The sequence below is a fragment of the Pelodiscus sinensis genome, chromosome 11 (assembly GCF_052426305.1).
Source record: "Pelodiscus sinensis isolate ZL-2025 chromosome 11, ASM5242630v1, whole genome shotgun sequence".
NCBI classification, from domain to species: Eukaryota; Metazoa; Chordata; order Testudines; family Trionychidae; genus Pelodiscus; species Pelodiscus sinensis.
The window spans coordinates 9,929,791-9,955,817 of record NC_143062.1 but is presented as its reverse complement, the minus strand read 5'-3'; the positions used below and the strand labels follow the sequence as shown (position 1 = coordinate 9,955,817).

General features: G+C 43.8%; 1 protein-coding gene across 5 annotated transcripts in view; it reads right to left on the bottom strand.

Moving 5' to 3' along the window:
- The window catches only part of POC1A (POC1 centriolar protein A), a 161,852-nt gene extending 146,362 nt beyond the window's left edge, over positions 1-15,490 (bottom strand). For 4 of the 5 annotated variants that reach the window (XR_012906534.2, XM_075939433.2, XM_075939432.2 and 1 more), the window contains exons 1-4: positions 14,765-14,849; positions 12,110-12,281; positions 5,581-5,760; positions 1,391-1,498 (exon numbers count right to left, since the gene is read on the bottom strand). Coding sequence is in view for 4 of the 5 variants with exons in the window: in XM_075939433.2 (XP_075795548.2) it covers positions 1,391-1,498; positions 5,581-5,760; positions 12,110-12,270 (449 nt within the window). In the remaining variant the exon portion in view is untranslated. Of the gene's footprint in view, positions 1-1,390; positions 1,499-5,580; positions 5,761-12,109; positions 12,282-14,764; positions 14,850-15,256 lie in introns of those variants that run through there. The other variant, XM_075939430.2, reaches the window with a different exon arrangement.
- Between the last annotated feature and the right edge of the window lie 10,537 nt (positions 15,491-26,027).

Below are 26,027 nucleotides of genomic sequence, written 5' to 3'. Positions count from 1 at the left end.
AGTACTTATGAGATCAAAGGGCATGGCTGCATATTGTAACACACTCAGGCTTTGTCTACACTGCAAGTTTCTGCGGCAGAAAATATGCTAATGAGGGACTCATTAGCATGAGTCGCAATGTCATGAGCATATTTTCTGCTGATTTTTTTTTTTTTGCAAGGGGATTTTTAGGCAAAAAGTAGCAGTGTAGCCGCTTCCGTTCTGCATTTAAAAAAACCACTTTTGCGCAGGATCCTTATGCTCGAGGCATAAAGATCTTGCTCAAAAGGGTTTTTTTAGGCAAAACGGAAGCAGGCTACACTGCTGCTTTCTGTGCAGAAACCCCTTGCGCAAAAAGAATCGGCAGAAAATATGCTAATGACATCGCAACTCATGCTAATGAGTTCCTCATTAGCATATTTTCTACCACAAAAACTTGCAGTGTAGACATAGCCTTATTTTAAAGATCTTTTATAAGGTGCTTTGCAAATCTTGCTCCACTGAAATAAGTAGCAGATCAGATACAAGAAAAACTAACTGCCCTACTAACATCCTTACATTGCACCATATTAAGGATACCATCAACCACTTATCCAAGGCTTTTCAAATTCTTAGTTCTGTTGTGTGGAAGAACCAGGTATAGTAAAAAGGCTTATGAAAAACAAGACTGTACCACAGTATTAAATGATAAATTCAGACATTATCTTGAAAACAAGAGAATTATATAAAAGGGAAAACAAACAAACAAAAATGTATAGTTACAGGTCTATAAAGGAAGAATACGTCAAATGACACCATGGAATGGAAACCATGGAGTCTAGTCTCAGTTCCATCACGGACTTGCTCTGTAACGTTGGACAAGCTCTTTAATCTTGCAGTGGTTCAGTTTCAGCTATAAAATGGTACAACACTTCCCTATGTCACAGACACATACAAGGTTGCTTAACGTTATGATTTAGAGAACCAGGAATGAAAGCATTATTGTAAACACCTTTTAGTCCTTGAACTTTATTTTTATAGTGCTCTGAATTAATGAAGTTTTGGCAAACCTAGTGTAGGAAAATTAGACTCAAACCTCAAATTCTCTGGAGCTAGAGAAAGATCATGCTGGGAGGGGAAGTGTGAGAAGTTTCACATTTGGACAAGGCATAATGTGACTAAAATGATTTATAAGAAACAGCTCATATCTAGGCCACTAGATGGAGATTAAAACACATTTGTCTCCATTTACACTAGCATCTTTGTCACTTTCAAGCCCAGCTGCAGGGATCCTGGATGGAATGATTGGTGACAAAAAGTCATTTCTGCATAGCTAGGATCTATGTGACTATACAAAACAGTCAAAGACATGTGGAAGGCACAAGACAGACAGTCTTGTGTGTTTTCCCCGGTGCATTCTACTTATACTTACCCACCATGCTCACAAAAAGAATGTATACATTCTCTGCTGGTTTTATCCCATAGTTTAATAGTTTTATCATCGCTGGCAGAAGCTATTAGTCTTCCATCAGGAGAAAATCTAAAACAAAAACAGGAGTTATAACTAAGTTCAGAACTAACAAGGGGGCAGGTGTCAGACAGTCTGAACTAAGCTAGGTACCTTATGCTGGGTTGTATCTTAAAGCCAGTCTACACAAACATTTAGTTCCCAGTATGCTGGGATACAAGTCTACCCTGCACTAGCCTGCCATGAACAAAGTGTCTATGTGGTTCCTGCTGCCTTGCATTAACTGCTCCCTAGTGCACTTTGATCTACTCGTATTTCAAAGCAGGATAGATCAAACTGCACTAGGGAATGGTTAGCGTGTGGTAGCACGTCCAGACACTTGGCATGCAATAGATTTATACCCCAGCTTGCTGCAAATTAAATGTTCATGTACTCAGGTACTTACTCCTCAAGAAGCCTTAGAAAGAGTAAGGGTAAGCAGAATGCAGAGCTAAATCTGCAACGCTGATTTCTGCAATTACTGAGAAAAACAGCCTCAAAGAGACTGAAGTTATTGAACAGAATGCAGATTAAATGACTTCAGAAAAAAATGGCTAAACTGATCTCATATCATCTATCCTGCATGTTTTCATTTAAGCCTGTTTCAAGTTCTTCATTTCTAGGCCCTGCTTCATACAATTTCTAGATTCACTGTCAGTAGGAAGGATAATTAATTTGTCCCCAAAATGCCTGTATTTCTGATTAAGGCTCTTTGGAGAAGCTCAAAATGGGTGTTGAAAACAAGTGCAACCTTAAGCCACCCTCTCCAAGAATTTCACATGTGCAAGTAGTTCCACCGTGCTCAACACATCTACTCACATGCATAAATCTTTACAGGATCAAGGCTTTAGGATGCAAGGAAAGATTACAGCCATACCTATAGTATAATGTGCATACACTACTTCTGATATCACATCATGTATAGCCCCTACACCAGAGAATGGTATCAATATTAGAGATTAAATTTCACTAGAACACCCAGATAACTAGATACATTCATGGAGGACAGGCCCATCAATGGGAAGGGATGATGTTTCTAGCTTCTGTTTCGTCAAGGCTGGGATGGATCACTTAATGATTCCCTGTTCTGTTCATTCCCTCTGGAGGGCCTAGCATTGGCCACTGTTGGAAGATGGGATATTAGACCACTAGATGGACCTTTGGTCTGACCCTTTATGGCAATTCTAATGTTTCTTATGTTTAGATGAACAAGCAACCTTACCTTACATACATTTTAGGGGTTCTTCAATTTAACACACATCCTATACAAGATAAGAAGAAATGAACAGGGCTGAAGTAACTGGACAGAAAAAGAAACATAAAAACAGGCATATTGGGTCAGACCAACAGTCCATCTAGCCCAGTAGCCTGTCTTCCAACAACAACCAGGGCCAGATGCTTCAGAGGGAATAAACAAAACAGGAAAATTTATTGAGTAATCCCTGCATGAGAATCTAATTATTTTTTAATCTAGTTATACTTATGGCCTTCACAACATCCTCTGATAAGTTCCACGGGTTGGCTGTATATTATAGAAAAGGAACTTTTGTTTTCAACTTATTCCCTAAAAAATTCATTGAGCCCTGGTTCTTCTGTTATGTGAAGGAGTAAATATCAACATTTCCTTATTCACTTTCTCCACATCCCATCTTAGGTCATCTCTTTTCCAACCTGAAAAGTCCCAGTTTTTTTAATCTTTCCATATATGAAAGCTGTTCCATACTTAAGTCATTTTTGTTGTCCTTTTCTGTATCTTTTCCAATTATAATATATCTCTTGAGATGGGGAAAAACAGAACTACACACAGGGCACAAGGTGTTGGAGTGCCATGGATTTATATACAGGGTACTATATTTTCCATCTTTTTTTCCTATCCCTTTCGTAATGATCCCCAACATTGTTAACTTTTTTTTTTTTTACTACAGCTGCACACTGATTTTTTTTGTTGTTGAAAACTATCCAGGATGACTTAAAGATCTTGGAGTTACAGCATCCTGTGTAGAACCCATCATTCTGTATGCATACTTAGGACTGTTTTCTAGTGTGCATTACTTAGTATTTATCATCGTTTTGTTGCCAATCATCCAGTTTTGCTTTTATGTTGGTTTGGGGTTTTTTTAAGATTCCTGGGTAATTTGTCAATCTACTTTGGATTTATCTTCTCTGCAAACAATGCCATCTCTCTGTTAATTCCTTCTTCCAGATCATTTATGAATGTGGCGCACTGAACCCAATGCAGATTCTTGAGGCACTCTGCTCCTCTGGCCATTCTGAAAACTATTTACTCCCACCTCTTCACTATCCTTTAGCCACTTACTGATGCTTGAGAGGACCTTCCCTCTTATCCCAGGACTGTTTACTTTGCTTAAAAGCATTTGGTGAGAGACCTAGTCAAATGCTTTCTGAAAGTCCGAGTACCCTATAGTCACTAGATCATCCATGTCTGCAAATTTGCTGATTCCCTCACAGAATTCTAATAGATTGGCGAGAAATGATTTCCCTTCACAAAAGCCATGTTGACACTTTCCCACTAAATTGCATTCCTTTCGGTGTCTGATAATTCTGTTCTTTACTATACTTTCAGACAGTTTGCTTAGGTACTGAGATTAGGCTTACCAGCCTGTAAATGCCAAGGTCACCTCTGGAGGGTTTTGAAAACATGGGTGCTACATTAGCTATCCTCCATTCGACTGTACCAAGGCTTATTTAGGCAATAGGTTACATACAACAGCTAGCCAGGCGGCGGCTTTGCTCGGGTGTCCCTGGTCTGCTGGGGGGGTCCAGCGGCTTTGCTGGACCCCCCCAGCACACCAGGGGGACAGGAGCAAAGCCGCCCAGGCGGCGGGGTCCCGCTGCCTGGGCAGCTTTGCTTCCGGGCAAACGAGCAAAGCCGCCCAGGCAGCGGCTTTGCTCGGGTGTCACTGGTCTGCTGGGGGAGTCCAGCGGCTTTGCTGCCCCCCCCCCCCCCCCCCAGCAGACCAGGGAGACCGGGAGAAGCTTTTCTCGCCCTGGAGGACACGGGTGGCGACCCGCCGCCCATGAGCTCCGGGGCGAGAAAAGTCCCGTTCGTAAGTGCGGATCCGACATAAGTCGGATCCGCGTAAGTCGGGGACTGCCTGTACATGAAAGTCCCCATTATTATTGGGTTTTCTGTTTTTGTTGCCTCTCTAATCTGCCTAAGCATTTCACAAACATCCTTCCCATTTTGGTAAAGTTGTCAGCAGCTATTCCTAATGTAATACTCTTCTTATTTGAGCATGGAATGTCCATTCGTAGAGAGTCTATTGTATTTCAACTAGCCACATACAACCAGCCAAACAGCAACATGTGGCTAGTGTTGGACACCAGGGCTTTATAGTGTCCACTTTAATAAATCCTCCCCTTCAACGATGTGTCTGTCCAAACTGTGTGCACCTTTGCACCTGCTGGCTTTGCCAGAGACTTTAAATTAAAAGCTTTTCTCCAGGCTTTTTAATTTTACATGCCAGAAATCTCATTCCATATTGGTTTAATGGAGCTCGTCCTTCCTTCATAGGCTCCTCCTTTCCCAAAAGTTCTCTCTATTCTCTAATGAACCCAATCCCTCCTCTCAACACCATTACCTTAGGCATAACAACAGGGTCTCAATGCAGACTATCAAACTGGCCCTGTAGATAGAACTGGAAGCATTTCAGAGACTACCACCATGGAGGACTTAAAAATAAAATCTTAGCTACCCACCCTAAATTTGAGCACCAAGACTTCTCTCCTATCTTTCCCTATATCACTGGTACTACATATGCCGTGACTACTGGTTCCTCCCCAACACTGTGCACAAATCTGTCTAAGTATATCAAGAGATCTGCAACCTTTGCACCCATCAAGCAGTTCCCCATGCGGTTCTCCCAGTCATCACAAATCCAACTGTTAAAAAGGAAAAAATTGAGATGTGGCATTTACCTGAGTGTTGGAGAACAAGGGCTATATGCATCTGTATACCTGTTCAAAGTTACTTCAGCTGAGGATTTATTTGAAGCATAAGGCAATGTTGTTACACCAAAGCCACAGGCTAAATGCTCTCTTTGTTCTAAGACATACATCACCAGCACTGTTTTTTGCCAGCAGCACGTACTTACTTGGCACAGCGAACCCAGTTTATGTGCTGGCTCAAGGAGAAAAGAAATTTCTGTCTGTGAACTGTCCATACTTTGACTGTTTTGTCATCAGAGGCTGTAACCAAGGACTGTCCATCACTGGAAAAGTGAACACTTCTTACTGTTGCCGTATGAGCCTTGAACACAGTAGATTCTCCTTTGCTAGGTAGAAAAAGTAATGGATTTTTTTTAAGCTGCACAAGAAGCGAAGATACTATGTTCTAAACAGCCTGAAGCTTGTGTATACTAGACGGTGTTTCTAACCACTGTTTCTATGGGCACTGTATACATTTATGTTAGAAGGAAGTTGTTGACCTAGACTAAGCAGACAAGTGTTTAGGAAGGATACAAAATATAGCACTTCAAACAGATCTTTTTTTTTTTTTTTTTTAATTTTAGCTTGCTAGTCTAGCCCATCTTATCTTGAGACAATTTACATTGGTGTTTTCTATACAGAGGTAAGAAAAGAGACATTTTTAATTAGCGAAAATCAAAGATCCTGCTAAAAGGGGACTGTTTATATCAATCAGTATATAAAGACAAGAACAATAAAAATTCTGGACCAACATCAGGTCTTAACTGTCATACCAATGAGGACAAGGTATACAAAGGAGAGTTTCAATTACAGTTAGATAAACTATTACTGCTACCAAACAGGAATGTGTCTAGGATAGATCACATAACAATACAACAGCAGACAGTTCAGCTGCATGTTTCCCACCCAGCATTTGAAAAATACACGATTGTCACACTTCTGGTATTTCTGATTAAAAGTACCTAAGTAAGAATAATTTAAAAACATTAAGTAGCTACAGAATTTATTATTACGTTCCATTAGATCTTCCTCTCACCCGCATTTTCAAAGTAGTATGGAAGGTATGTTTCTGGCAGACAGAAGACCGCAGGAAGGAATGCCAAGTATTTCAAAGATTCAGTAGGTGCATGGTAGGCTTACTCTCTAGTATAGGGTGGACTAGCAATAGCACAAAGCTGAACAATCAAAGAGCTCAAGCCAAGAGCTGAATGAGTGGTGGTGGGGTTTCCTAGTTACAGCTAACAACGGATCAGCTCCCTGTTACTGGTATCAGAAAGCTGGGTTCTGTTACCAGATTCCTGAACCCCTGGTTTTTAAGAGACAAGGGATCCTGCAGAGGGAATGCATTCAGGCTCTGGGAAGAGACAGAATTCTCCTTTGTTTCAACAACAAACAACAATCTGACAGGCTCCAAAATAAATCCCACCCAGTCCTAACCTATCAGAAGACTGGTGGCTACAACTGGTGACCTTAAGTCTGAAAGGTTGACAAGGAAAAGGGAGTTCTGGATCTAAATGCAACATAGACTATCCTCTAGTTTTAAAAAGCCTATAGGTAACTAACTATTCCTTCTGCCAACTGAGAGAGCTTTACCTGGCATTTAAATTAGCCATGTGAACTGGCAACATTTGTAAACATGGTTCAACAAATCTAAGGTCCTGATCCTGTAATCTATTCCCTGTAGACAAACTCAGCAGCCATATGCAGCCCCAGTTAACTCAAATGGAGTTGACCTGCTGAGAAAAGTTTGCATAGGGATGTAAAAGGTTAACCAGTAAGCCTCACCCAGTTAAGTGGTAGGGGCTGGAGCAGCTGCTCACACATCCCGGGCATACAGCTGCTTCACAAGGCCCACAGCAGGCAGGAGTTGCTCTGGCCTCCCACCCCTGCAAGTCACATGCTGGGGCTCCCGAGAAGCCGGCTGCAGAGTCCACAGTGCAGCCCCTGCTGCCTTGCTCCCAAGGAGGCAGTTTCACTGCAGGCTCTGCAGTATAAAGCTTATTGCAGAGCTCACAATCCATGTAACCTCTAAGATTTTTAGCAGGTGTCATGAATCATGGGTAGCGTGAATGGTTAGTACGAGTGCATGAGTGAATCTACAGTAAATGAGCTGAAGAGAGGTTATGCTGAGGTCCAGGCAAGAGCCCCAGAGGATTATGGACTTGTTTACAACTTTAAGAAAAAGGACTGTGAAATAAAAGAAATGTATATGCGTGCTGAGGCAGCATTCCCAGCATTGCCAGATAAGAAAAAGTAACTAGAGAAGAATCTAACCAAGGACAGATCATTGTTTCACACTCGTGGTGAGGCAAGTGGTGCAAAAACCAGATATTTCTGGATCGGTCATGGACACACCAGTAAGAAGAAGGGGGTGTCACTAATGTACATCACCCCATCTGGACCGCGTGTAACCAGTGGATGGCATTTCACCAGACTGGGCCCTGCCAAGAGGATACATACCACAACATTTTCCCCCACAAGTTGGAGTCCATTGATTCGGCATATTGGGGTGATGTGCATGTCGGACTTGCACCTCAAACAAATTAACCAACATTACCTGGGGTCTGGCCAGCCCCGGAGGGTGAGTGTGAGTGTATTCAATTGAATTAAGAATTAGGCTGCTAAATTGGGTTAAAGCTTAGATGTAGATTGTTAATTATTCCATTTAAATATTGCTTTTAATGCCTTTAATGTCTTTTAATGTTATTTTAATTGCTTAGTACTAAATATATATACACATACAGTGCTTTTAAAATTGCTCCTGAATTGCCTGCAATAAAACTTGTTAAAAGTATGTTTAAGATACTGTTTAAGACTCTTTCGTTCTGTAAATGCTGAACCAAATGAGTAGTGAGATCCGGCTTGATCAACCGGATCATAGCGCCCCCTTGTGACACAGGTGCACAGTAACTAGTTTGCAGGGGCCCCAAGTATTTTACCAGGAGCTCCTTTCTCCATCTAGTGCAGATTTCTGCTTCTTTAGAACTTGACATGATGGAGCTGATTACAAGAGCTCATTGGTTCACACCTGAGAACGTCCAGGGCAGTCAGTAGCCAGCCCTTCTTGATAAGCCCATTAATTCCCTGATCTTGCCATGCTTAATCGATAATTAGGTTGGATCTCCAGACAATGTCACAATAATCATTGTAAACTCTCATTATAAGGGTACTAAAAGTCTGTCATTGAGTTTAAAGTCTTTATTTTATGAATTTATTTTCAAAACCCATGCATTAGAGAACAGGATAAGCGGGATCAAGGAAGATCTGATGAGAAAGAAAGAAGAAATGAATCTCAAAATGGATAAAATCCCTATTTTTAGAGCAAGATATACAAACGTTAACTTGGTATTGTAAATTTTTATGTTATCAAGACCTCACACAGCATACTGTTAACAGCAATGCTACTGACTTGTGTAGCAAGTTACTCTCAAGACTACCATTACTGCTTTTTAAGTTCTCCCCTTAGTAAGAGATTGTATTGCATCTACTTGACTACATTTAATCAAGCTGTGAATTTAACACACTAAAAAGACTTAACCAAAAACATCAAGACTGAGCATAGTTATAGAAGATCAGCACTGATAAGAGCTACACAATCCAATAGTACATAATGAGCTGCTTCAAAACAGCCACAAGTATAATAATTCCTTTTCCACTCTAGCGCACTTCTGAGGGTGCATCTATACAACAGGGCTTCACTCAAAATAAGCTTATTTCAAAATAAGCTATTTTGAAATTGGGAGCATCTACACAGAACTTATTTTGAAATAGAGCACACTTCCTCTGACTTCGCTTACTCCTCATACAATGAGGGTTACAGGAATCAGAGTAAAAAGTCCTCCAGCTTGACAGTATTTCAAAATAATTGCCTGCAGTGTAGAAACTAAGTTATTTCAAAATAACGCTAATTATTTTGAAATAATGTTGCTGTGTAGACCTACCCTGAGATGGCAACCACACACACAGCTTCAATCACTGAACTAATGTCTTCAACGGTATTGAGGTGATATCATCTGGCATTCATTTACATTCAGTTTTTCCACAAAATTTACTTTTTCACTTCCAAGAACTCCTATAAGTGGTTTTTTTTTTTTGTAGACTATGTTTTCAGGATTACATATATTAGCAGTCAGGTTCTGGAAGTAGAAGAAACTGTCACTCTCTTTTTTCAGTCTAGATTAAGATTTAGCCTCAATGTTCATCCATCTAGTGTAATTTATCTAGAGTCTTTAAATATACATGTTTTTATATGTAAGTGTGTCATTTCTTCCAGGGAAGTTCCACTAAGTGGAAATTAAGATAACTGACATTGCAATCTGCATATTTTCATCCTGCTTTACGGTAAGCGTAGTTTAACTTTATCCAATTTCACTGTCAATTAGCTCTATTGTACAGTCACATTATCATTATGAAGACATAATAGTATCTCCATATTAAAGCATAAATTGAGATTTGAATTAAAAGCAAGGGTTACACTATTTCTATATAACAAGTTTATGCTCCCTACATGTATAACTTACTCTGTGTACAGAACAAAAATTTACAAGACAGCCTATAGTTTATAAATAAGAGGCTTTAAAAAAAAAAAAAAAAAAAAAAAAGTGGGTCCCTTGAGATTTTTTTTTGGAATGTCTAATCTTTTTTTGTATTCCCCAGCAAATAGATTCTGGGATTTTTTTTAAATCTGACTCACTTCTAGATTGTAGCAAGAACTAGGACAGTCTAATTTAGGCTGTGTTAAACAAAAATACAATTACTCATAGCTATTAGACATTCCAACAAAAAGAAACGATTAATTTTAGAATGTCTTCCCTGCTTCCTGGGGCCCTGTGTTTAGTTTAGACTGCTGAAGAGACCCACCACAAGCCTGTTTCCTTCTCAGGGCCCAAACCCCCTGTTTCTTTAGTCTTTTAACAGCCCTTCCCAGAGAGCCACTCTTTCACAGCTATCTGCGCTGGAATCCTCACGCTGGCTGCCACATGGAGGGGAAATATCATTTCTCCAGTTTAACATTGGAGTCTGGCAAAATGAGGGAGGCGCTCTCAGCTCCACACAGAAGTCCAACAGATACTAGTTGTAGAAAAAGTAAAGGTGCATACAGAAGTAGGATGCGAATCCATATTGCATGCAGGCCTCTGCCACTTACAGTGTATTTTAGTTGGATAACTAGTAGATGGGCCTGCTCAGAGCCAATATACTTGGATCACTGTGAACCCACCAGTACAGAGACAGGATTGTTTAGACAAATGGTAAAAATGCTCAGCAGCTTCCAGATAAGGGTCTCAAAGCATGTTACAAACAGAAAACTAAGTCTTCCAATCTTCCAGTTAAGCAGGGCATTATCACAATTTTAGAAGTGACGAAAATTGAGGCACAGAAAGTATAAGGTCCCATGCAAATCTAGGACAGCATTAAAAATGGAATTCAGCTCTCCCAGCTTCAAGGCCTTTGTTTTAACCATATATCAATCACTCTGCTATTAATGCAGGGGTGGGCAATAATTTGGAGGGGGGGCATAAGATTTTGTTAAGTGGTCAAGAGCCACTTTTCTATGGAGGGGGTGCCGGTTAGATGGAGGTTGGGTTAGAAGGGAGCTTGGGGTAGGAGACTGGGGTACAGGAGAGGATGTGGGGTCTGAGAGGGAGTTGTGATCCGGGGTAGGGGATTGTGGTGCAGGGTCAGAGAGGGGGTGTGTGTGCAGGAGAGGATTCTGCCTGGGGCAAGAAGTTGCAACCTGGGGCAGGTGGGCAAGAGGATGTAGAGAAGGAGGATGTAGAGAAGGTAGGGGTGGTGAACTGGGACAGAGAGTTGGGGTGCAGGAGGGGGCCAATGGGAGCTGCAACTATTGTGCTGGGGTGGGGGCAGCGCATGAAGTCTCCCCCCACAAGGGACATGCTCCCAGCAGCTGCCCACTTTGAACAGCCTGGGGCTGCAGCAGGCAGGAAACCTGCCTGAAAGTCCCAGCAGGCAGTACATCATAGCCAAAGGCTTGGCAGGCCAGATCTGGCACACGGGCCATACTTTGCCACCTCTGTATTAATGGAACAGGAGTTTACTATTAACCTTTAGATCAGCAATTAAAATTTAAAAACTAGATGCCGTGGGGAAAAAAAAGACACCTATTGTTTGGTACAACTACAGAAAGTCAGAAATCTAACTTCTAGAACGGCTGTCTATAATGTTTTGCTCTGGCACTAACAAAGAGGACTAATCAGCCATGTATCAGAGGGGTAGCCGTGTTAGTCTGAATCTGCAAAAGCGGCGAGGAGTCCTGTGGCACCTTATAGACTAACTGAAATGTAGGAGCATAAGCTTATGCTCCTACACTTCAGTTAGTCTATAAGGTGCCACAGGACTCCTCGCCGCTTAATCAGCCATGGAATGTGAACTGGGAGGGACACCAGTAGGTCACTATTTAAGTACAGTACTAGAGCTGTGTCAGGAAGCTTACCCTGATATTATCTGTGCTGTACTTCTGCGGACAAAGGATTTCAGTCGCTAGGACTAATAAGATCACATCTTATTCGGGATTAAATTAATTTTATGCAAGAGTCCTATGCAAAATGGCTGTTGCATCACCCAATAATCTTTCCTTTAGCAAACAACAGATTCTCGACCCACACAATAGAGCACTCTTGCTAGTGGAAACTGTACACCCCAACTTAGCATAAGAGTTAGGAAGCAGGATATACTTACACACTTGGAACCCACAAACGGACAGTTTTATCTCTAGAGCCTGAGGCCACCAGATGGCCTGAAGGTGAAAATTGAACACACATCACTGCATCTTTGTGACCCACAAAACGATAGGCTCTCATCTGGGGTCTCATACTCCAGATCATCAAGCATGAATCCATAGAACCACTTGCTAAATTTAGAGGAAAAAGACTCACGTTAGTATCTTCCCCGGGTACACTGGAACAATCACATACACTAAAGCGATGTGCACAGATTTCAGCCCGCGCCAACAATAGTTCCCTTCACTGAATTAAGACCTTTGTTAACCCTTAAGTACCACTACATACTGTACATTTCATTAACAATTCAAACCAAGCATCTAGAATTGCTTTTTAACTGAAAGTAGGCATGGCAACCCAAGATAAGAGTTAGATCAGGTAAGCCTGTTATTGCTGAAGACAATAAAATACAAACATTGTGAGAGATACTTCAATAATATGCAACACACACATGTACAGAGGGTCCAAAATTTTGAGGCTCAGTGTCTCATCCAGAAGATTTTTTTTCTTTTTGTAGAGCAAACAGCAGTCACCCACTTACATTTGGATAATTAACCAAGGAGATGCTGGACTTATCTGATTTGTGTAAATTAGCAACATATAGAAAAAAACCACACTCGTGACAGTGTTTTGTGCCCCACGATACCAGCTTTTCTACGATTACCTAGATGTCTTTCTTGGGCAGGGTTTCAGATGAATGTTCTCAGCTTTCTCTGGGCTACTGACCCTGATGAAAATGAAGCTATCCATCTTTCCCTATAGCAGTGGTGGGCAACTGGTGGCCTGCAAGCAACGTGTGACCATAGCAGTTCAATGTGTGGCCCACAAGACATTTTGTTTACCATTGCCTACACGCAGGGTTGCCGGATCCCGTTGGTTTCTGTACATGTAAGTTTTTTTCCTATTGGTATTAATACAATGACACACACGTAAAGCAAAGGCATTTGAAGTGATTGCACACAACACTGATTCTAAGAGCTGTGTGCTGCTCCTGCATTCAATCAAAACACAGCTACAGTTCAGTCGGCAGAGTTCTGCAAATCCACAGATATTAAGCAGATATCTGTGGACAGGGATATTAGCAGCTCATTTTTGCTGATATTGATGCGGATACAAGTTTTGTACCTGGAACCCTGCAAATACCCGCAAGTATGCACAGCTGCAAGCGTCAATGCAGATATCAGTGGATTTTTGTGCATACAGATGAGGATGAGGATACAAATTTTGCATCCCACACAGGGCTCTATCAATTGCCACATCCCATAAAATCCAGTGCAGTTAGCAAAACTAGCCTACCCCAGGAGACCATCTTGGTTACGACACTCATCGTGGCCACTTATGTGGTCCACTCACTAGCCTAGGTTGCCCATCGCTGCCCTGCAACATGCTGTATTTTATATGTTCGTAGCACAGTGGACACTTACTGTGATGTGTAATGGAAGAGATACTCAATGGCAACTTACAGAAAAATATTGAAGAACAAACTTCTAAAATGGTGACAATTAAAATCTCTTTTCAAACTAACCCTATATTTAAACTGCAGAAGCTTCAGGGAGAAGTTAAATTTGCAGGTTTTCTTAAGCAAATAAAAGACAACAATTGTCTAGTTTGTATTTGTTTGCTTAAAAACAGTGGTATACAACGGTTGTATACAAATTTTAGAATGAAAACATACAAAACCCTAACATTATTTCCTTGTCAGAGCAGCAAGTGGGATATGTAAAACAGATGCCTAGAAAATAAAACATTGTTTTTTAATACTAGGTTTAAATGCTAGGGTCATAATCACAAGCTTTTAGTTAATGTCAATTGTGGCAAAATACCAAATAGCTTTTGCTGGAAGTATCCTTTTATTTCACAGTCATTTCAAATAATAATAATAATAATAAAAAAAGCAGTTCTGTTTCTTGGAAAAGACTTAGGATTAATGTAGTCTCATTTCAGACAGAACGTTCCATTATTCATATTTCTTTAAAGGGGAAAAAAATCATACATTTCCATTCAATGACTTTTTGACAGCAATACCTTTCCTTAAGCATGTTACGAATTTCAAGATGCTAGTCCTTGCTGTATTTGTATGTATCTACCGAGCATCTCTACCATATTATTTCTTTGTTCACCACCTCTGCAACAGACATAGCAATTCTCTGCTGCGCTAAAAAGGACAGTTGGCCTTACTGGACATCTTGTCAATTTCTATGTGGTTCTCAGGAAAGAAAACTAATTCCAGTGCAATAAACTTAAAAAAAAAAAAAGAATAGTCTGGTAGCACTTTAAAGACTAACAAAGGTATCATGCGCTTTCTGGGCACAGCCATGATGAGCAGTGGATGGAAAACAAGCCTCAGTTTAGTCACAGGAAGTAAGAGTGAAGCTTTACCATACAATGGTCTCAGAGTAAAGGGAGGCACACAAATATGTGAGACAGTGCAACACTCAGTGCTCAGTGTGTGTCAGGAATAGACACACACCCCCTTAAAAGTGTCATTTCTAGAAGTTATTCTTCAGTGATCTGCAAGTGATTCTTTCTGTTTTGTACTCGGTGGCTTTTTTAATTACACTGCAAAAAGAAGAAACTTATCGGGGGACTCTCCGAGCACAAAAATATAATTTACCCAGTTGCTTCTTATTGAGACTGAAATCCACGCTAGTGACGGCATCTCGGTGGCCTTTAAAGTGTCTCTCCAGAGAGGGATCCTCCTGAATGGCAAGAGCACGGGCAAGCGTTACCGGTGACCGCTGCACAATACAAATACCCCCCCCACACACACACACACACACACACACCCCCACCCACCCAGGCCAGGTTTCCGGGGGGGCAGGCCCCGCGCCGGGGGACACGGACAGGCCTGGCGTGTGCAAGGGGACAGAGGCGCACCCGGGGGGGGGGGGGCAGGAGGGGCGGAACAGCGGCGGGCCGCGCTGCGCGTACTGCGACGGGGGCTCCCGCGGGGGCAGGGCCCGAGCTGCGGGGCCCGCGCGGCGCCAAGGGGCGGGGCGAGGCGAGGCGCGAGCGGGGGGGGGGGGGGGCGGCTGGGGCCCCGCAAGGCGCGCGCCGCGCAATGGCCGGTCCCAGGGCGCGGCGCGACGGGCTGCCCGGCCCTTACCAGGCCGGCGGCGGCCATGGCGCGCGCGGCGGGGCCGGTCGTTCTGGCGGCCTCGGTTCGGTTTCCGCGCCTCCCCGGCCGCCTTGGCAACGGCGTCCGGCCCTTAAAGGGGAGGCCGGCTGGCGCTTCGCCTCCGACGGGAAAAGCGGCCCAGGCCTCGCGGGCCGTCGGGCCGGGGCGGGGCCATGGCGCGGGAGGGCCCGGTCCGCGGGAGCGCGCGGTGCCCGGCCTCCTCGAGCGCCCGCGGCGGCGTTCTGACAGCCGCGCTAGCTCCGCGCGCGCGCGCTCTCACAGTCAGTTCACGCGCACACACGTTCGCACACTTGCACTTCACGGGCGCTCAGTCACACACACAGTGCAACGGCCATGGCTGTGTCACACGTCCACCCTCATTTTAGACACAATTCACATGCACACCCGTTCACAACTCACGTGTACAAAATTCACATGCATGCGCTCCTACACATGCAAGTCGTGTTTATACATTTTCACACATGCACTATTTGCACACACAATTCACACGTGTACACAAATGTGATGAAAAATGTCTATTCATATTTGCTTGCATACCTGCACGTACCCACAAGGGCCACTGTAGCTGGTGCTTCCCTCTAATTGTGCCCCATGTTGTCACTACCTCCTAATTCCCTTGCCTGTATGCCATGCTGTGGCCTACCCCTAAGTCCCCCAAAATAATAAGGTTGCTTGGTGGAGGGGCAGCCCAGAAAATTGATGCTCACTCTGTATAGAACAGCAGCATTGCAAGCTTCCCTTAGTCATGATTCATCACTAATTTGAAAGGCTTCTCATAGTTGGAGGACAACTCATTTGTCCTCTTTTTAGCCACCAATGCAGCTGTAACAATAACATATAGGTCAGAAGTCAGCAACCTTCAGCACCTGAGGGGTAATCCACTGTTGGACCGTGAGACCTTTTGTTTACGTTGGCCATCTCTAGGCCCACTCCCAGTGGCCGCAGTTCACCATTCCCAGCCAATGGGAGCTGCGGGAAGCTGTGGCCAGCATGTCCCTGCAGCCTGCAGGTATGTTATGCATAGCTTCTCCTGCTGGCTAACCATTATAATACAGTTTCACATTCTATTACAAATACTAATGTTGACTGTTTTAAACTCACCTTACGATATTTGCCTTTTATTTTGAAATACTCCAAACTGAAGGAAAATCCAACTTCAAACAACCCACTAAAATATCCAGAGTAACAAAGAATGATAAAAAAAGCTAGTAAAAGAAATAAGAAATATATATAATCAATATATAACATCAATTGTTAAACTACTTGATGTGAGTTGGCCCCTAAGTAAATAAGATTGCCCAGGTATGGGAGAGGAGGGGGCTTTTTGTGCATAGGGTGGGCCCTAGCCTTTCAAAGAGTACATTAGAGCAGGCAGGAAATTGGTTTCTTATACCATGAGAGCTTTTGAAATATCTCCGCTGTGAAGAATTCCGTCAAAGACATCCCCTGGAGACTGTCACCTGATGTGTTGAAATCCCACGAGCCCACCTACCTGCCCTTTGGGGTGCCCCACCTTCCTAAGCTGCTGAGCCAGACCCTCCGGTCAACTCCAGCAATGGCACAGAGTTGGGGTCACAGCCCACAGCAGAGCAACACAGACACTGAGAACAGCTCAGTTCGGGAAGGTTCGGTCAAAGGGACTTGACAAAGCACCCAGGAGCACAGCCCCAGTGGGACCAGAACCCCCGATAAATCCGTCTTACTCTGTGTAAAGCCCTTTATCAATGAGAGCGAGATGCATAGCTATTATCAAAACCCTCCCCAGTAACATTTACACTGGGTTTGTTTATAAAAGTGATTTTATTAAGTATAAAAAGTAGGATTTAGGTGGTTGCAATACTAATAACAGACAGATCAAAGTAAGTTACTAAGCAAAATAAAACAAACCACACCAGTTAAGCCTAGTGCTCAAAGAAACTTGTTACATGCAGTGTCTTACCTTGACAATAATTGTAATAATCTTTTCTCGCAAGCTGGAAAGCTTAGGTGGTAAACAGGCATCTGATCCTATTGTTTGTTTTCCCACCTTTATATTTCTGTTGCCAAAGCCAGAAATCCTATGTGTTCAGTTTAAAAAATTTGACACTTCCAATGGAAAAGTAGGGCATCCAGAATGGGTTCCAGAATCATGTTTTGGCAGGACCATCCATAGTCCAGGCTCTCAGAAAAAGCAAGTCTATTCACAGATCATTGTTCCAAATACTGGGCCATTAAGTTCCTTGATTACTACTAGTGGCCCTCACTTGGCACATCTAGACAAGTAAACAGGTTTATACTTCATAACTCTAACTTCAAATATAGCAATTATTCATGCACACAAATAGAATATGCACATTCAGCAGATTATAACTTTTTAAATTGTATGTTACATAAATTATTTTCCATAATTCCGTATTTGAATTATGTCATATCCCTATTCATAAGCATATTTCCATAAAGAATATAAGGTGCAATGTCATATCCCCATTTTTAGTAAAAAAATCTTAATAATTTTCAGTTGTCAATCTGATTTTTTTTACAAAATTAGTTCATTTTGTTCTGATCATCTCAAAACATTTTCTTTCAGTTCTGAGCTTTGTTTAAAAAAAAGTCTGAATACATTACATTTTAAAAGAAAAAGTCATTTCTTCAAGCCAGACAACTAAATTTTCATTTGGAAAAATGCCAAAAGACTCCATTTAGACTATTTAAAAAAAAACTTTTTTCTCCAAAACATTTTCAAATTGGGGAAGTCAGCAAAACAGACTATTTCCCTCAAACCATTTTCCTATGAACAGACATGTTGCTGGAAAATCCCCAACCTGCTGTAGTATATACCCTGGGTCTAAACCAGTCACAATCTTTCTTGTACTGTGGCCTTGTAAGTCACAGCATCCTGGATCACAATCTCCTGGAAAACCTACCTAGATCCACCTTCAGGCTGGTTCCCTCCCCTGATGGTGGGCTGTGGAGCAGAGAGTAGGCTTGATGTTCTCCCACACACTTTCTGCTGCCTCTTGGAAGCTCTTTTTTCCAGCCAACTTTGTATCATACCTTCCAAGATGCCAGCACCCTCAATTCCCACTGAAGCCACCAGTAGTACAGGATGCTCAGCACCTCCTGTGAGGAATTCAGCACTGTGCAGCATCTGGCCTTTGTAGTGGCCAGACATTGTGAGAGTCTGAATTATGGTCATGGAACTGAAATGGGTTGAAGGAAATGAATGTACCATCAGAGGCTCCTGTCACTGAGGGTATGTCTACACTTGCCCCCTAGTTCGGACTAGGAAGGCAAACGAAGCATACTGAAGTTGCTAATGAAGCGCAGGATTTAAATATTCCACGCTTGATTATCATATTCGCGGCCAGTCGCCCAATTTAACTTGCAGCGTGTAGACGCGGTAGTCCGATCCAAAATCCTTCCCTCGAATTAACTGTTACTCCTCATGCAATGAGGAGTAACAGTTAATTCGAGGGAAGGATTTTGGATCGGACTACCGTGTCTACACGCTGCAAGTTAAATCGGGCAACCGGCATTTTAATATGGTGACCAGCTGCGAATATGCTAATCAAGTCTGGGATATTTAAATCCCATGCTTCATTAGCAACTTCAGTATGCTTCATTTGCCTCCTTAGTCCGAACTAGGGGGCAAGTGTAGACATACCCAAGCAGAGTGGGTGGGACAGGACGCCATGTAATAAGAGTCTAAGCTGGATCAGAGTCTCCTGGACTGTCCTGCAGTCTCCAGGAATTAAAGATTACTGTTTAATTAAAGCTTATGTCATACGATGAACCTCCAGGAATGCATGCAACCAAAATGAAAAACATGTAGAGCTATGTAGAGCCTTAGTGGCAAGGACAGGAAATTTAAATACAATTCACTTGGTGATGTGGTGCTAGTTGTAGGATTCAAGCAGAGAACAGCTTGATGTAGAAAGGAGGTAATTTTAGCAGCTGTGTTTTGGAGGGACTGAAATAGGAATGGTACAACTCATCTAAAAGATTCTGCACTCCCAAAGAGAATCCATCACTCTTTTTTTCCCCTGTGATGCCATCTAGTGATAGTATTAAGGTTACAGACATTTGAAACTTTACAACCTCACTTTCTCTTTCTCCTGCTCATTCATGGAATTCAGTGTGCATTAGTTACTGGTATATACTTCTGTAGATTCCGAGGAAACAAGAATATTCCGGAAGCCTCAGATATGCCTAATCATCGGCTAGAACAATGCTCAGCCCAACTTAAAGAAGCAGTGAAAGTAAAATTTTTGAGGTACGTGTTACCAATGTGGAACAACAAACAAAAAAATTAAACAGGAGCATTTCTCTCTCATGTCTTCTGCATGTGAAATGTGAGGTATATTTATATGCTCCGTAATTATTATTTGCCTCAGAAATCCTGCCCCGATTGAGGTTAAGGAAAACTTGTCCTAAAGGGTATGTCTAGACTACATGGCTCCGTCAACGGAGCCATGTAGATTTGTTTTTTTGGCAAAGGCAAATGAAGCCACGATTTAAATGATCGCAGCTTCATTTAAATTTACATGGCTGCCGCGCTAAGCCGACAAACAGCTGATCAGCTGTTTGTCCGCTCAGCGTGCTAGTCTGGACGCTCCCCTGCCGACATCAAAGCCCTTTGTCGGCAGCACCAGTAAACCTCATCCCACGAGGAATAACGGGGCTGCCGACAAAGGGCTTTGATGTCGGCAGGGGAACGTCCAGACTAGCGCGCTGAGCGGACAAACAGCTGATCAGCTGTTTGTCGGCTCAGCGCAGCAGCCATGTAAATTTAAATGAAGCCGCGATCATTTAAATCGCGGCTTCATTTGCCTTTGCCTACAACCCTAATCTACATGGCTCCATCGATGGAGCCATGTAGTCTAGACACAGCCATAGTGAAAAGAAATTCTCCCTCATCCTACATTTTAATTTGCCTTTTTGTGTATTTCATTTTGGAAACCCAACCGAGACCAGGGCCCATTGTGGTAGGTGTCGTACAGATACACAATAACAGACAGTTCCTTCTCTAAAGAACTTGCAAGCCAAACAGATATGCCTAAAAGGGAGTAATCTCAGAGACTGAGGTCCATAGGCACCCACTGAATCTGTGGCGTTCTGAGTCCAAGATCATGTTTGCCCTCTTTGTCTAGCCTTTAGGGCTTGTCTGCTTGAGAGCTGTGCATTTTGATGCACACCTTTTATAGATTTAGCCCTGTATGTTATTGGAGTGGAGGGTAAAATGAGGCCCACCAGCTGCTGTATTAATTGAAGTAGTTCTACAATACAGCACCAGGGGGCGGGCAACATCTATTCATGTAGCCTCTTTAAAAGTTCTGCAGAAGTTTCTTTTCTATCCTGTCTTCTCCATAATCTGTGTCCCAATGTGTTTTTCATCATTTAAAAAAAAAGTCTATAAAAGTGCACAAAATGAAAGCAGAGGAAGGGAAAATTTAGAAGCAGAGACAAGGGAGAAAGGAGCTTTGCAGAGGAGATTTTGAAAAGGGATGGAGAGTCCAACAGGCCGATAGACGCAAGATGCCATCCAGCAGAGGCTGCGGAGAAGAAGGCTCTCTGATCAGAGGTGAGACTGCAGAGGCCAGAGAGGAAGCCAGAACAAAACAAGAATTGAAGGAAGCGTAAAAGAGAGAGAATTCCCCCAAGCCAAGTGAGAGCAAATCTCAGGAAGGCATTGTATGAGGAGGACAGTTTTGAGCTGGAATGGGGGAGACAGTCTAGCTCTGAGAACTAACATGATGTGATCTGATTGCTCAAGAGGGAGTAGTGATAGCTAGGACTTGTCAAGGCCATTCAGGGACAGAAATTGCAGTGGTGCAGTCAGGAGAAGACAAAGGCCGGGGGAAGGACAGTTTCAACGAAGGGTGGAGTCACAGCAGTGGTTTACTTGGACTGTGGAGACTGTGACATGCCTGTCTGCAGACATAGGGTAGGAGAGACGAGAGAAGGAGTCAAGCCTAATGCCAATCAAGGGCATAGACACACTGAGGACAGCAGCTTCAATTGGGACGTACAAGCTGGCAATGGAGATGAAGCTGCATAAGTGCAGGAACTAGGCTTGCTGGGAGGGAAGCAGCCTCCATTACAGACCAGTGCAAACATCCCTACACAAGCTCTTAGTCCAGGGGTGGGCAAAAGGGCCTCCACAGGCCTGCCAAGCGAATTGATCTGGCCCACAGAGGCCCTGCCGCTCCCCCCGCCCCCAGGGCCTGGGAGTGGAGGGAAGCGCGCAAAATCTCCTCCCGCCCTGCCCCCCAACACATTTCAAGAAAGATGCAGAGAAACTGGAGACGGTCCAGAGAAGAGCAACAAAAATGATGAAAGGTCTAGAGAACATGACCTGCTAGAAAGGCTGAAAGAACTGGGCTTGTTTAGTTTGGAAAAGAGAAGACTGTGAGGAACATGATAGAAGCTTTCAAATACCTAGAAGGGTGCTACAAGGAAGAGGCAGAAAAATTGTTCTCCTTATCCTCTGAGGATAGAACAAGAAGCAATGGGCTTCAATTGCAGCAAGGGAGGTTTAGGCTGGACATTAGGAAACACTTCCTAACTGTTAGGACGGTTAAACACTGGAATAAATTGCCGAGGGAGGTTGTGGAATCTCCATTCCTGGAGATATTTAAGGCCAGGTTGGATAGACACCTGTCAGGGATGATCTAGTGCGGTGGTTTTCAAACTACAGGTCGCAACCTAGTACTGGGTGGTGGAATGTTGGGTACTGGGTATCGTTGCTGCAGGTGGCTCATTTGACCAGTGGGGGTGCTAAGGCAACTACCTGCTTGGCCTGGCACCACAGACTGTGCTGCATCTGAGAAGTGGCTGGCAGCGGAACCAGCTCCTAGGTATGTGTGTGGAAGGGGAGCACACAGGGCTCCACAAACTGCCCCTGCCCTGAGCAGTAGCTCTGCATTCCCATTGACTGGGAACCTGCTGCTGGCTGCTTCTGGGGTGTAGCGTGGTCCACAGTGCCAGGAGAGGCAGTAAGCTGCTTCTGCCTCAGTGCCCCAACTCCCCCCCACCTCTGCACCACTGACCAGGAGCTGCTCAAGGTAAGCCCCTCCTGCCCCCAGCCAGAGCCCCCGTCAATATCCCAAACCTCTCATCCTCAGCGGCACCCCGGAGCTCCCACTATAGTCAAATTATGTTGGGTCGTGGGCATCAACAATTTTCTTCAACTGGGTCATGAAAAAAAAGTTTGAAAAGCCCTGATCTAGATGGAGCTTGGTCCTGCCGTGAGGGCAGGGGACTGGACTCAATGACCACTCTAGCTCCCTTCCAGTTCTAGTGTTCTCTGATTCTACGATACCCGGAATGATCAGAAGAAAGTGCTCTCAGATGAGCTCCAGACCTGCCATTGTTCACAGCAATTATTCAGCGAGTATTTTAGGAGAACTGTGCTGAGAGAATCATGAACTGCTCAGAGACAATGAATGGAGAGATGCATCCACATTTGTCCAATAGCTCATTGGGGTGACGGCCTTGCTTGGTCTTAAAAAAGAACAAGGATCTGAGCTCCCCACTGTCAAAAGTTCCTTACTCAGCCAATCAGAGCAAAAACTTTGAGAGACAGGAAGCTGAGCGTTCTCATCAAATAGACCCAAGAATGGCCCAGCTCACCTCTTTGTGAGGGCCTACCACAGTGAGAAATCAACCCCTGCCCCTCCCTCTCTCCCGCCACACACATAGCTCCTGGGGAGGGGAGCAGCAAAAAGAAAAGAAAAGAAAAGAAAAGAAAAGAAGGTATGCTAGAAAAGGGAAGAACAAAGGGTGAACTCCCCCCTCTTCCCCCAAGGCCCCAGTGACCCTAAGACACAAAATCCTGGGTGGGAAATAAAATTCTGCCACCTCAATAGAGGGTTTTTCATGCCTGGAATTCAACCGGCACCAGGTGGATCAGACTGAACAGGATCCAAACCCTTCAAAGCCTCTTGCCCTCTCAACAGGGATATCTGTTTTCTAGCCCAATCAGGCAAAGGAAAGGAGAAAACTCAGTGGTTCCTCCTGCTGGTCACGTACATGGGCCAGAATGCTCATTCCTCAAGGAGAGACCTACACAAGGAGACTTGCTGAAGCAAAGCCACAGGGGTCTCTGAGGTTGTCCTGGCCCTGTATCCTGTCCTGCCTGGCTGATGTCATGGTCTCTTGTGAGGTCACCACCTCCCCATAATCTTTGTCCAATGGGCTGAGGTCCTACCAAAGGCCTGTGTGATGTCACTGTGTGACCCACCACCTGCAGGGCTAATGTCCTGCCTCTTGCCAGCCCCTTTGGATGTTTGAGCTGCTCCCTATGGATCACCCCATTCAATGGCTGTTGATTCTGGGGATCCTTCAGGCTACAAGTAAAACACCAGAGGCTGCTCCCCGTGCTACACTCCATTTGTTATCAATTAGGAGACTTTGGGGCCCGGAGGAACCATTAGAGCAGCTAACCTGACCCTCTGGGCTGGGGGTTCTGCTTCTTTCCCCATTGCCCCTCCCAACAGGGAGAGGCTGGGGGTAATGGCTGGGAGTTTTTCTGCTGCCCCTCTCAGTGAGGAAAGGGGCAGAACTCTGCCGTCAGCCCTGTACACAGACATGGCAGCACCATGCAGAGGCTGGGGGTTGTGTGCTTTCTCCGCCCTCCCCGGTTTCCTTTCCCCTCTGGCTGCCAGACCGTCCCGAGCTGCCGCACTCTCCAGGTATTGTGGGATGAAGAGGGAATTGTCCCAGCCGAGGATGGGATGGAATCATGAGGGGGTGTCACATGGTTTCCCTCTCAGTTGGCGTGCCCTATGCCTCCAATACCAGCAAAACTGTTTGTTTACTTGCACCACTGGATATGCCCACACCTTGAATACTGTGTGTATTTCTGGTCTCCCCATCTCCAAAAAGACATTGGATTTGGAAAAGATACAGAGAAGAGTAACAAAAATGATCAGGAGCCTGGAACAGATTCCATATGTGGTGAAATTAATAAGACTGGAACTTTTCAGCTTGGAAAAGAGATGACCAAGAGGGGAGATGATAAAGGCCAATAAAATCTTGACTGGTGTGGAGAAAATGAATAAGGAAGTGTTAGCCCTTCGTTTAACACAAGAACCAGGGATCATCCAAAGAAATGAAGAGGCAGTGAGTTTCAAACAAACAAAAGGAAGCATTTCTTCATACAACGCCCCCATGGAACTTTTTACCAGAGATGCTGTGAAGGCCAAAATTATAACAGGGCTCGAAAAAGAAGTAGACAAGTTCATAGAAGACAGGTCCAGCAATGGCTCTTAGCCAGGCTGGGCAGGAATGCAACGTCGTCCTCTGAGTGTCCCTAGCCTCCGTGTGCCAGAAGCTGAGAGTGGATGACAGCGGATGGATCACTAGATGATACCTTGTTCTGCTCATTCCCTCTGAAGCACCTAGAATAGCCACTGTTGGAAGACAGGATACTGGGGTAGATGGACCATTGGATTGCCCCAATATGGCCAGTCTTACATAAAAAAAATTATAATGATAAAAAAGTTAATATGGAAAGCCTAAGATATTGATCTTTCAAGATAGTGATGATGTAATGTAACGACTTTGGCAAATCATAGAACATTAGAACTGGAAGGGACCTCAAAAGGTCATCAAGTCTAGTCCCCTGCCCTCAAGGCAGGACCAAGCACCATCTAGATTATCTCTGATAGTTGTCTATCTAACCTGCTTTTAAATATCTCCAGAGATGGGGATTCCACAACCTCCCTAGGCAATTTATTCCAGTGTTTAACCACCCTGAAAGTTAGGAACTTTTTCCTAATGTCCAACCTAAACCTCCCTTGCTGCAGTTTAAGCCCATTGCTTCTTGTCCTATCCTCAGAGGCAAAGGAGAACATTTTTTTTGCCTAATTGATAAGAAGATCATGTAAGTCCATATCAAATGCCTTTACTAAAGTCTAGGAATACCACGTCCACCATTTCTCCCTTATCCACAAGACTTGTTATCCTATCAAAGAAAGATTGGTTTGATATGATTGGTTCTTTACAAATCCATGCCGGCTATTACCTATCACCTTGTTAGCATCCAGATATTTGCAAATGAATTCTTTAATTTCTTGCTCCATTATCTTATATTTATATACATTTCCCAGTCACAAATCTAGCATTCTAGATGTCACCAAAACATAGTCCAGCAAACGCAGGATCTGTGCGCTGTTGTTTGTTGTGCCACTGTTCACTGTCCCACTGTAACAGGTTGGCACTCACCTCCTATGAGTACCCCTCATCTGGTTGAGTGCGTTTGCCTGCAGTGCCTCTTTAAAAGCCTTTGGCTACTCAGCACTCCGGCTGAGTCACACTCCTGGGGTACACAGCATTCTGTTGCCCTCTGCTGGTGTCTCCATGTCTGTTTCTCAATTTCACCTCAATCTCTTTTCCTCACTGAGGCCGTGTCCAGACTCAGGGGTTTTTTCGGGAAAAGTAGCCTTTTCCCGAAAAAACTTCCCCTGCGTCCAGACTCAAGCCGCGTTCTTTTGAAATTATTTCAAAAGAACGCGGCTTTTCTTTCGATGGTGGTAAACCTCGTTTCACGAGGAAGAACGCCTTCTTTCGAAAGTTCCTCTTTCGAAAGAAGGCGTTCTACAATGTAAAGAGGCCATCTTCGAAAGAGAGCATCCAGACTCGCTGGGTGCTCTCTTTCGAAAAAGCGGATTTCCTCTATCGAAAGATCCGCCTGCAGTCTAGACGCCATCTTTCGAAAGAGGCTTTTTCGAAAGATGCTTTCGAAAGAGCCTCTTTC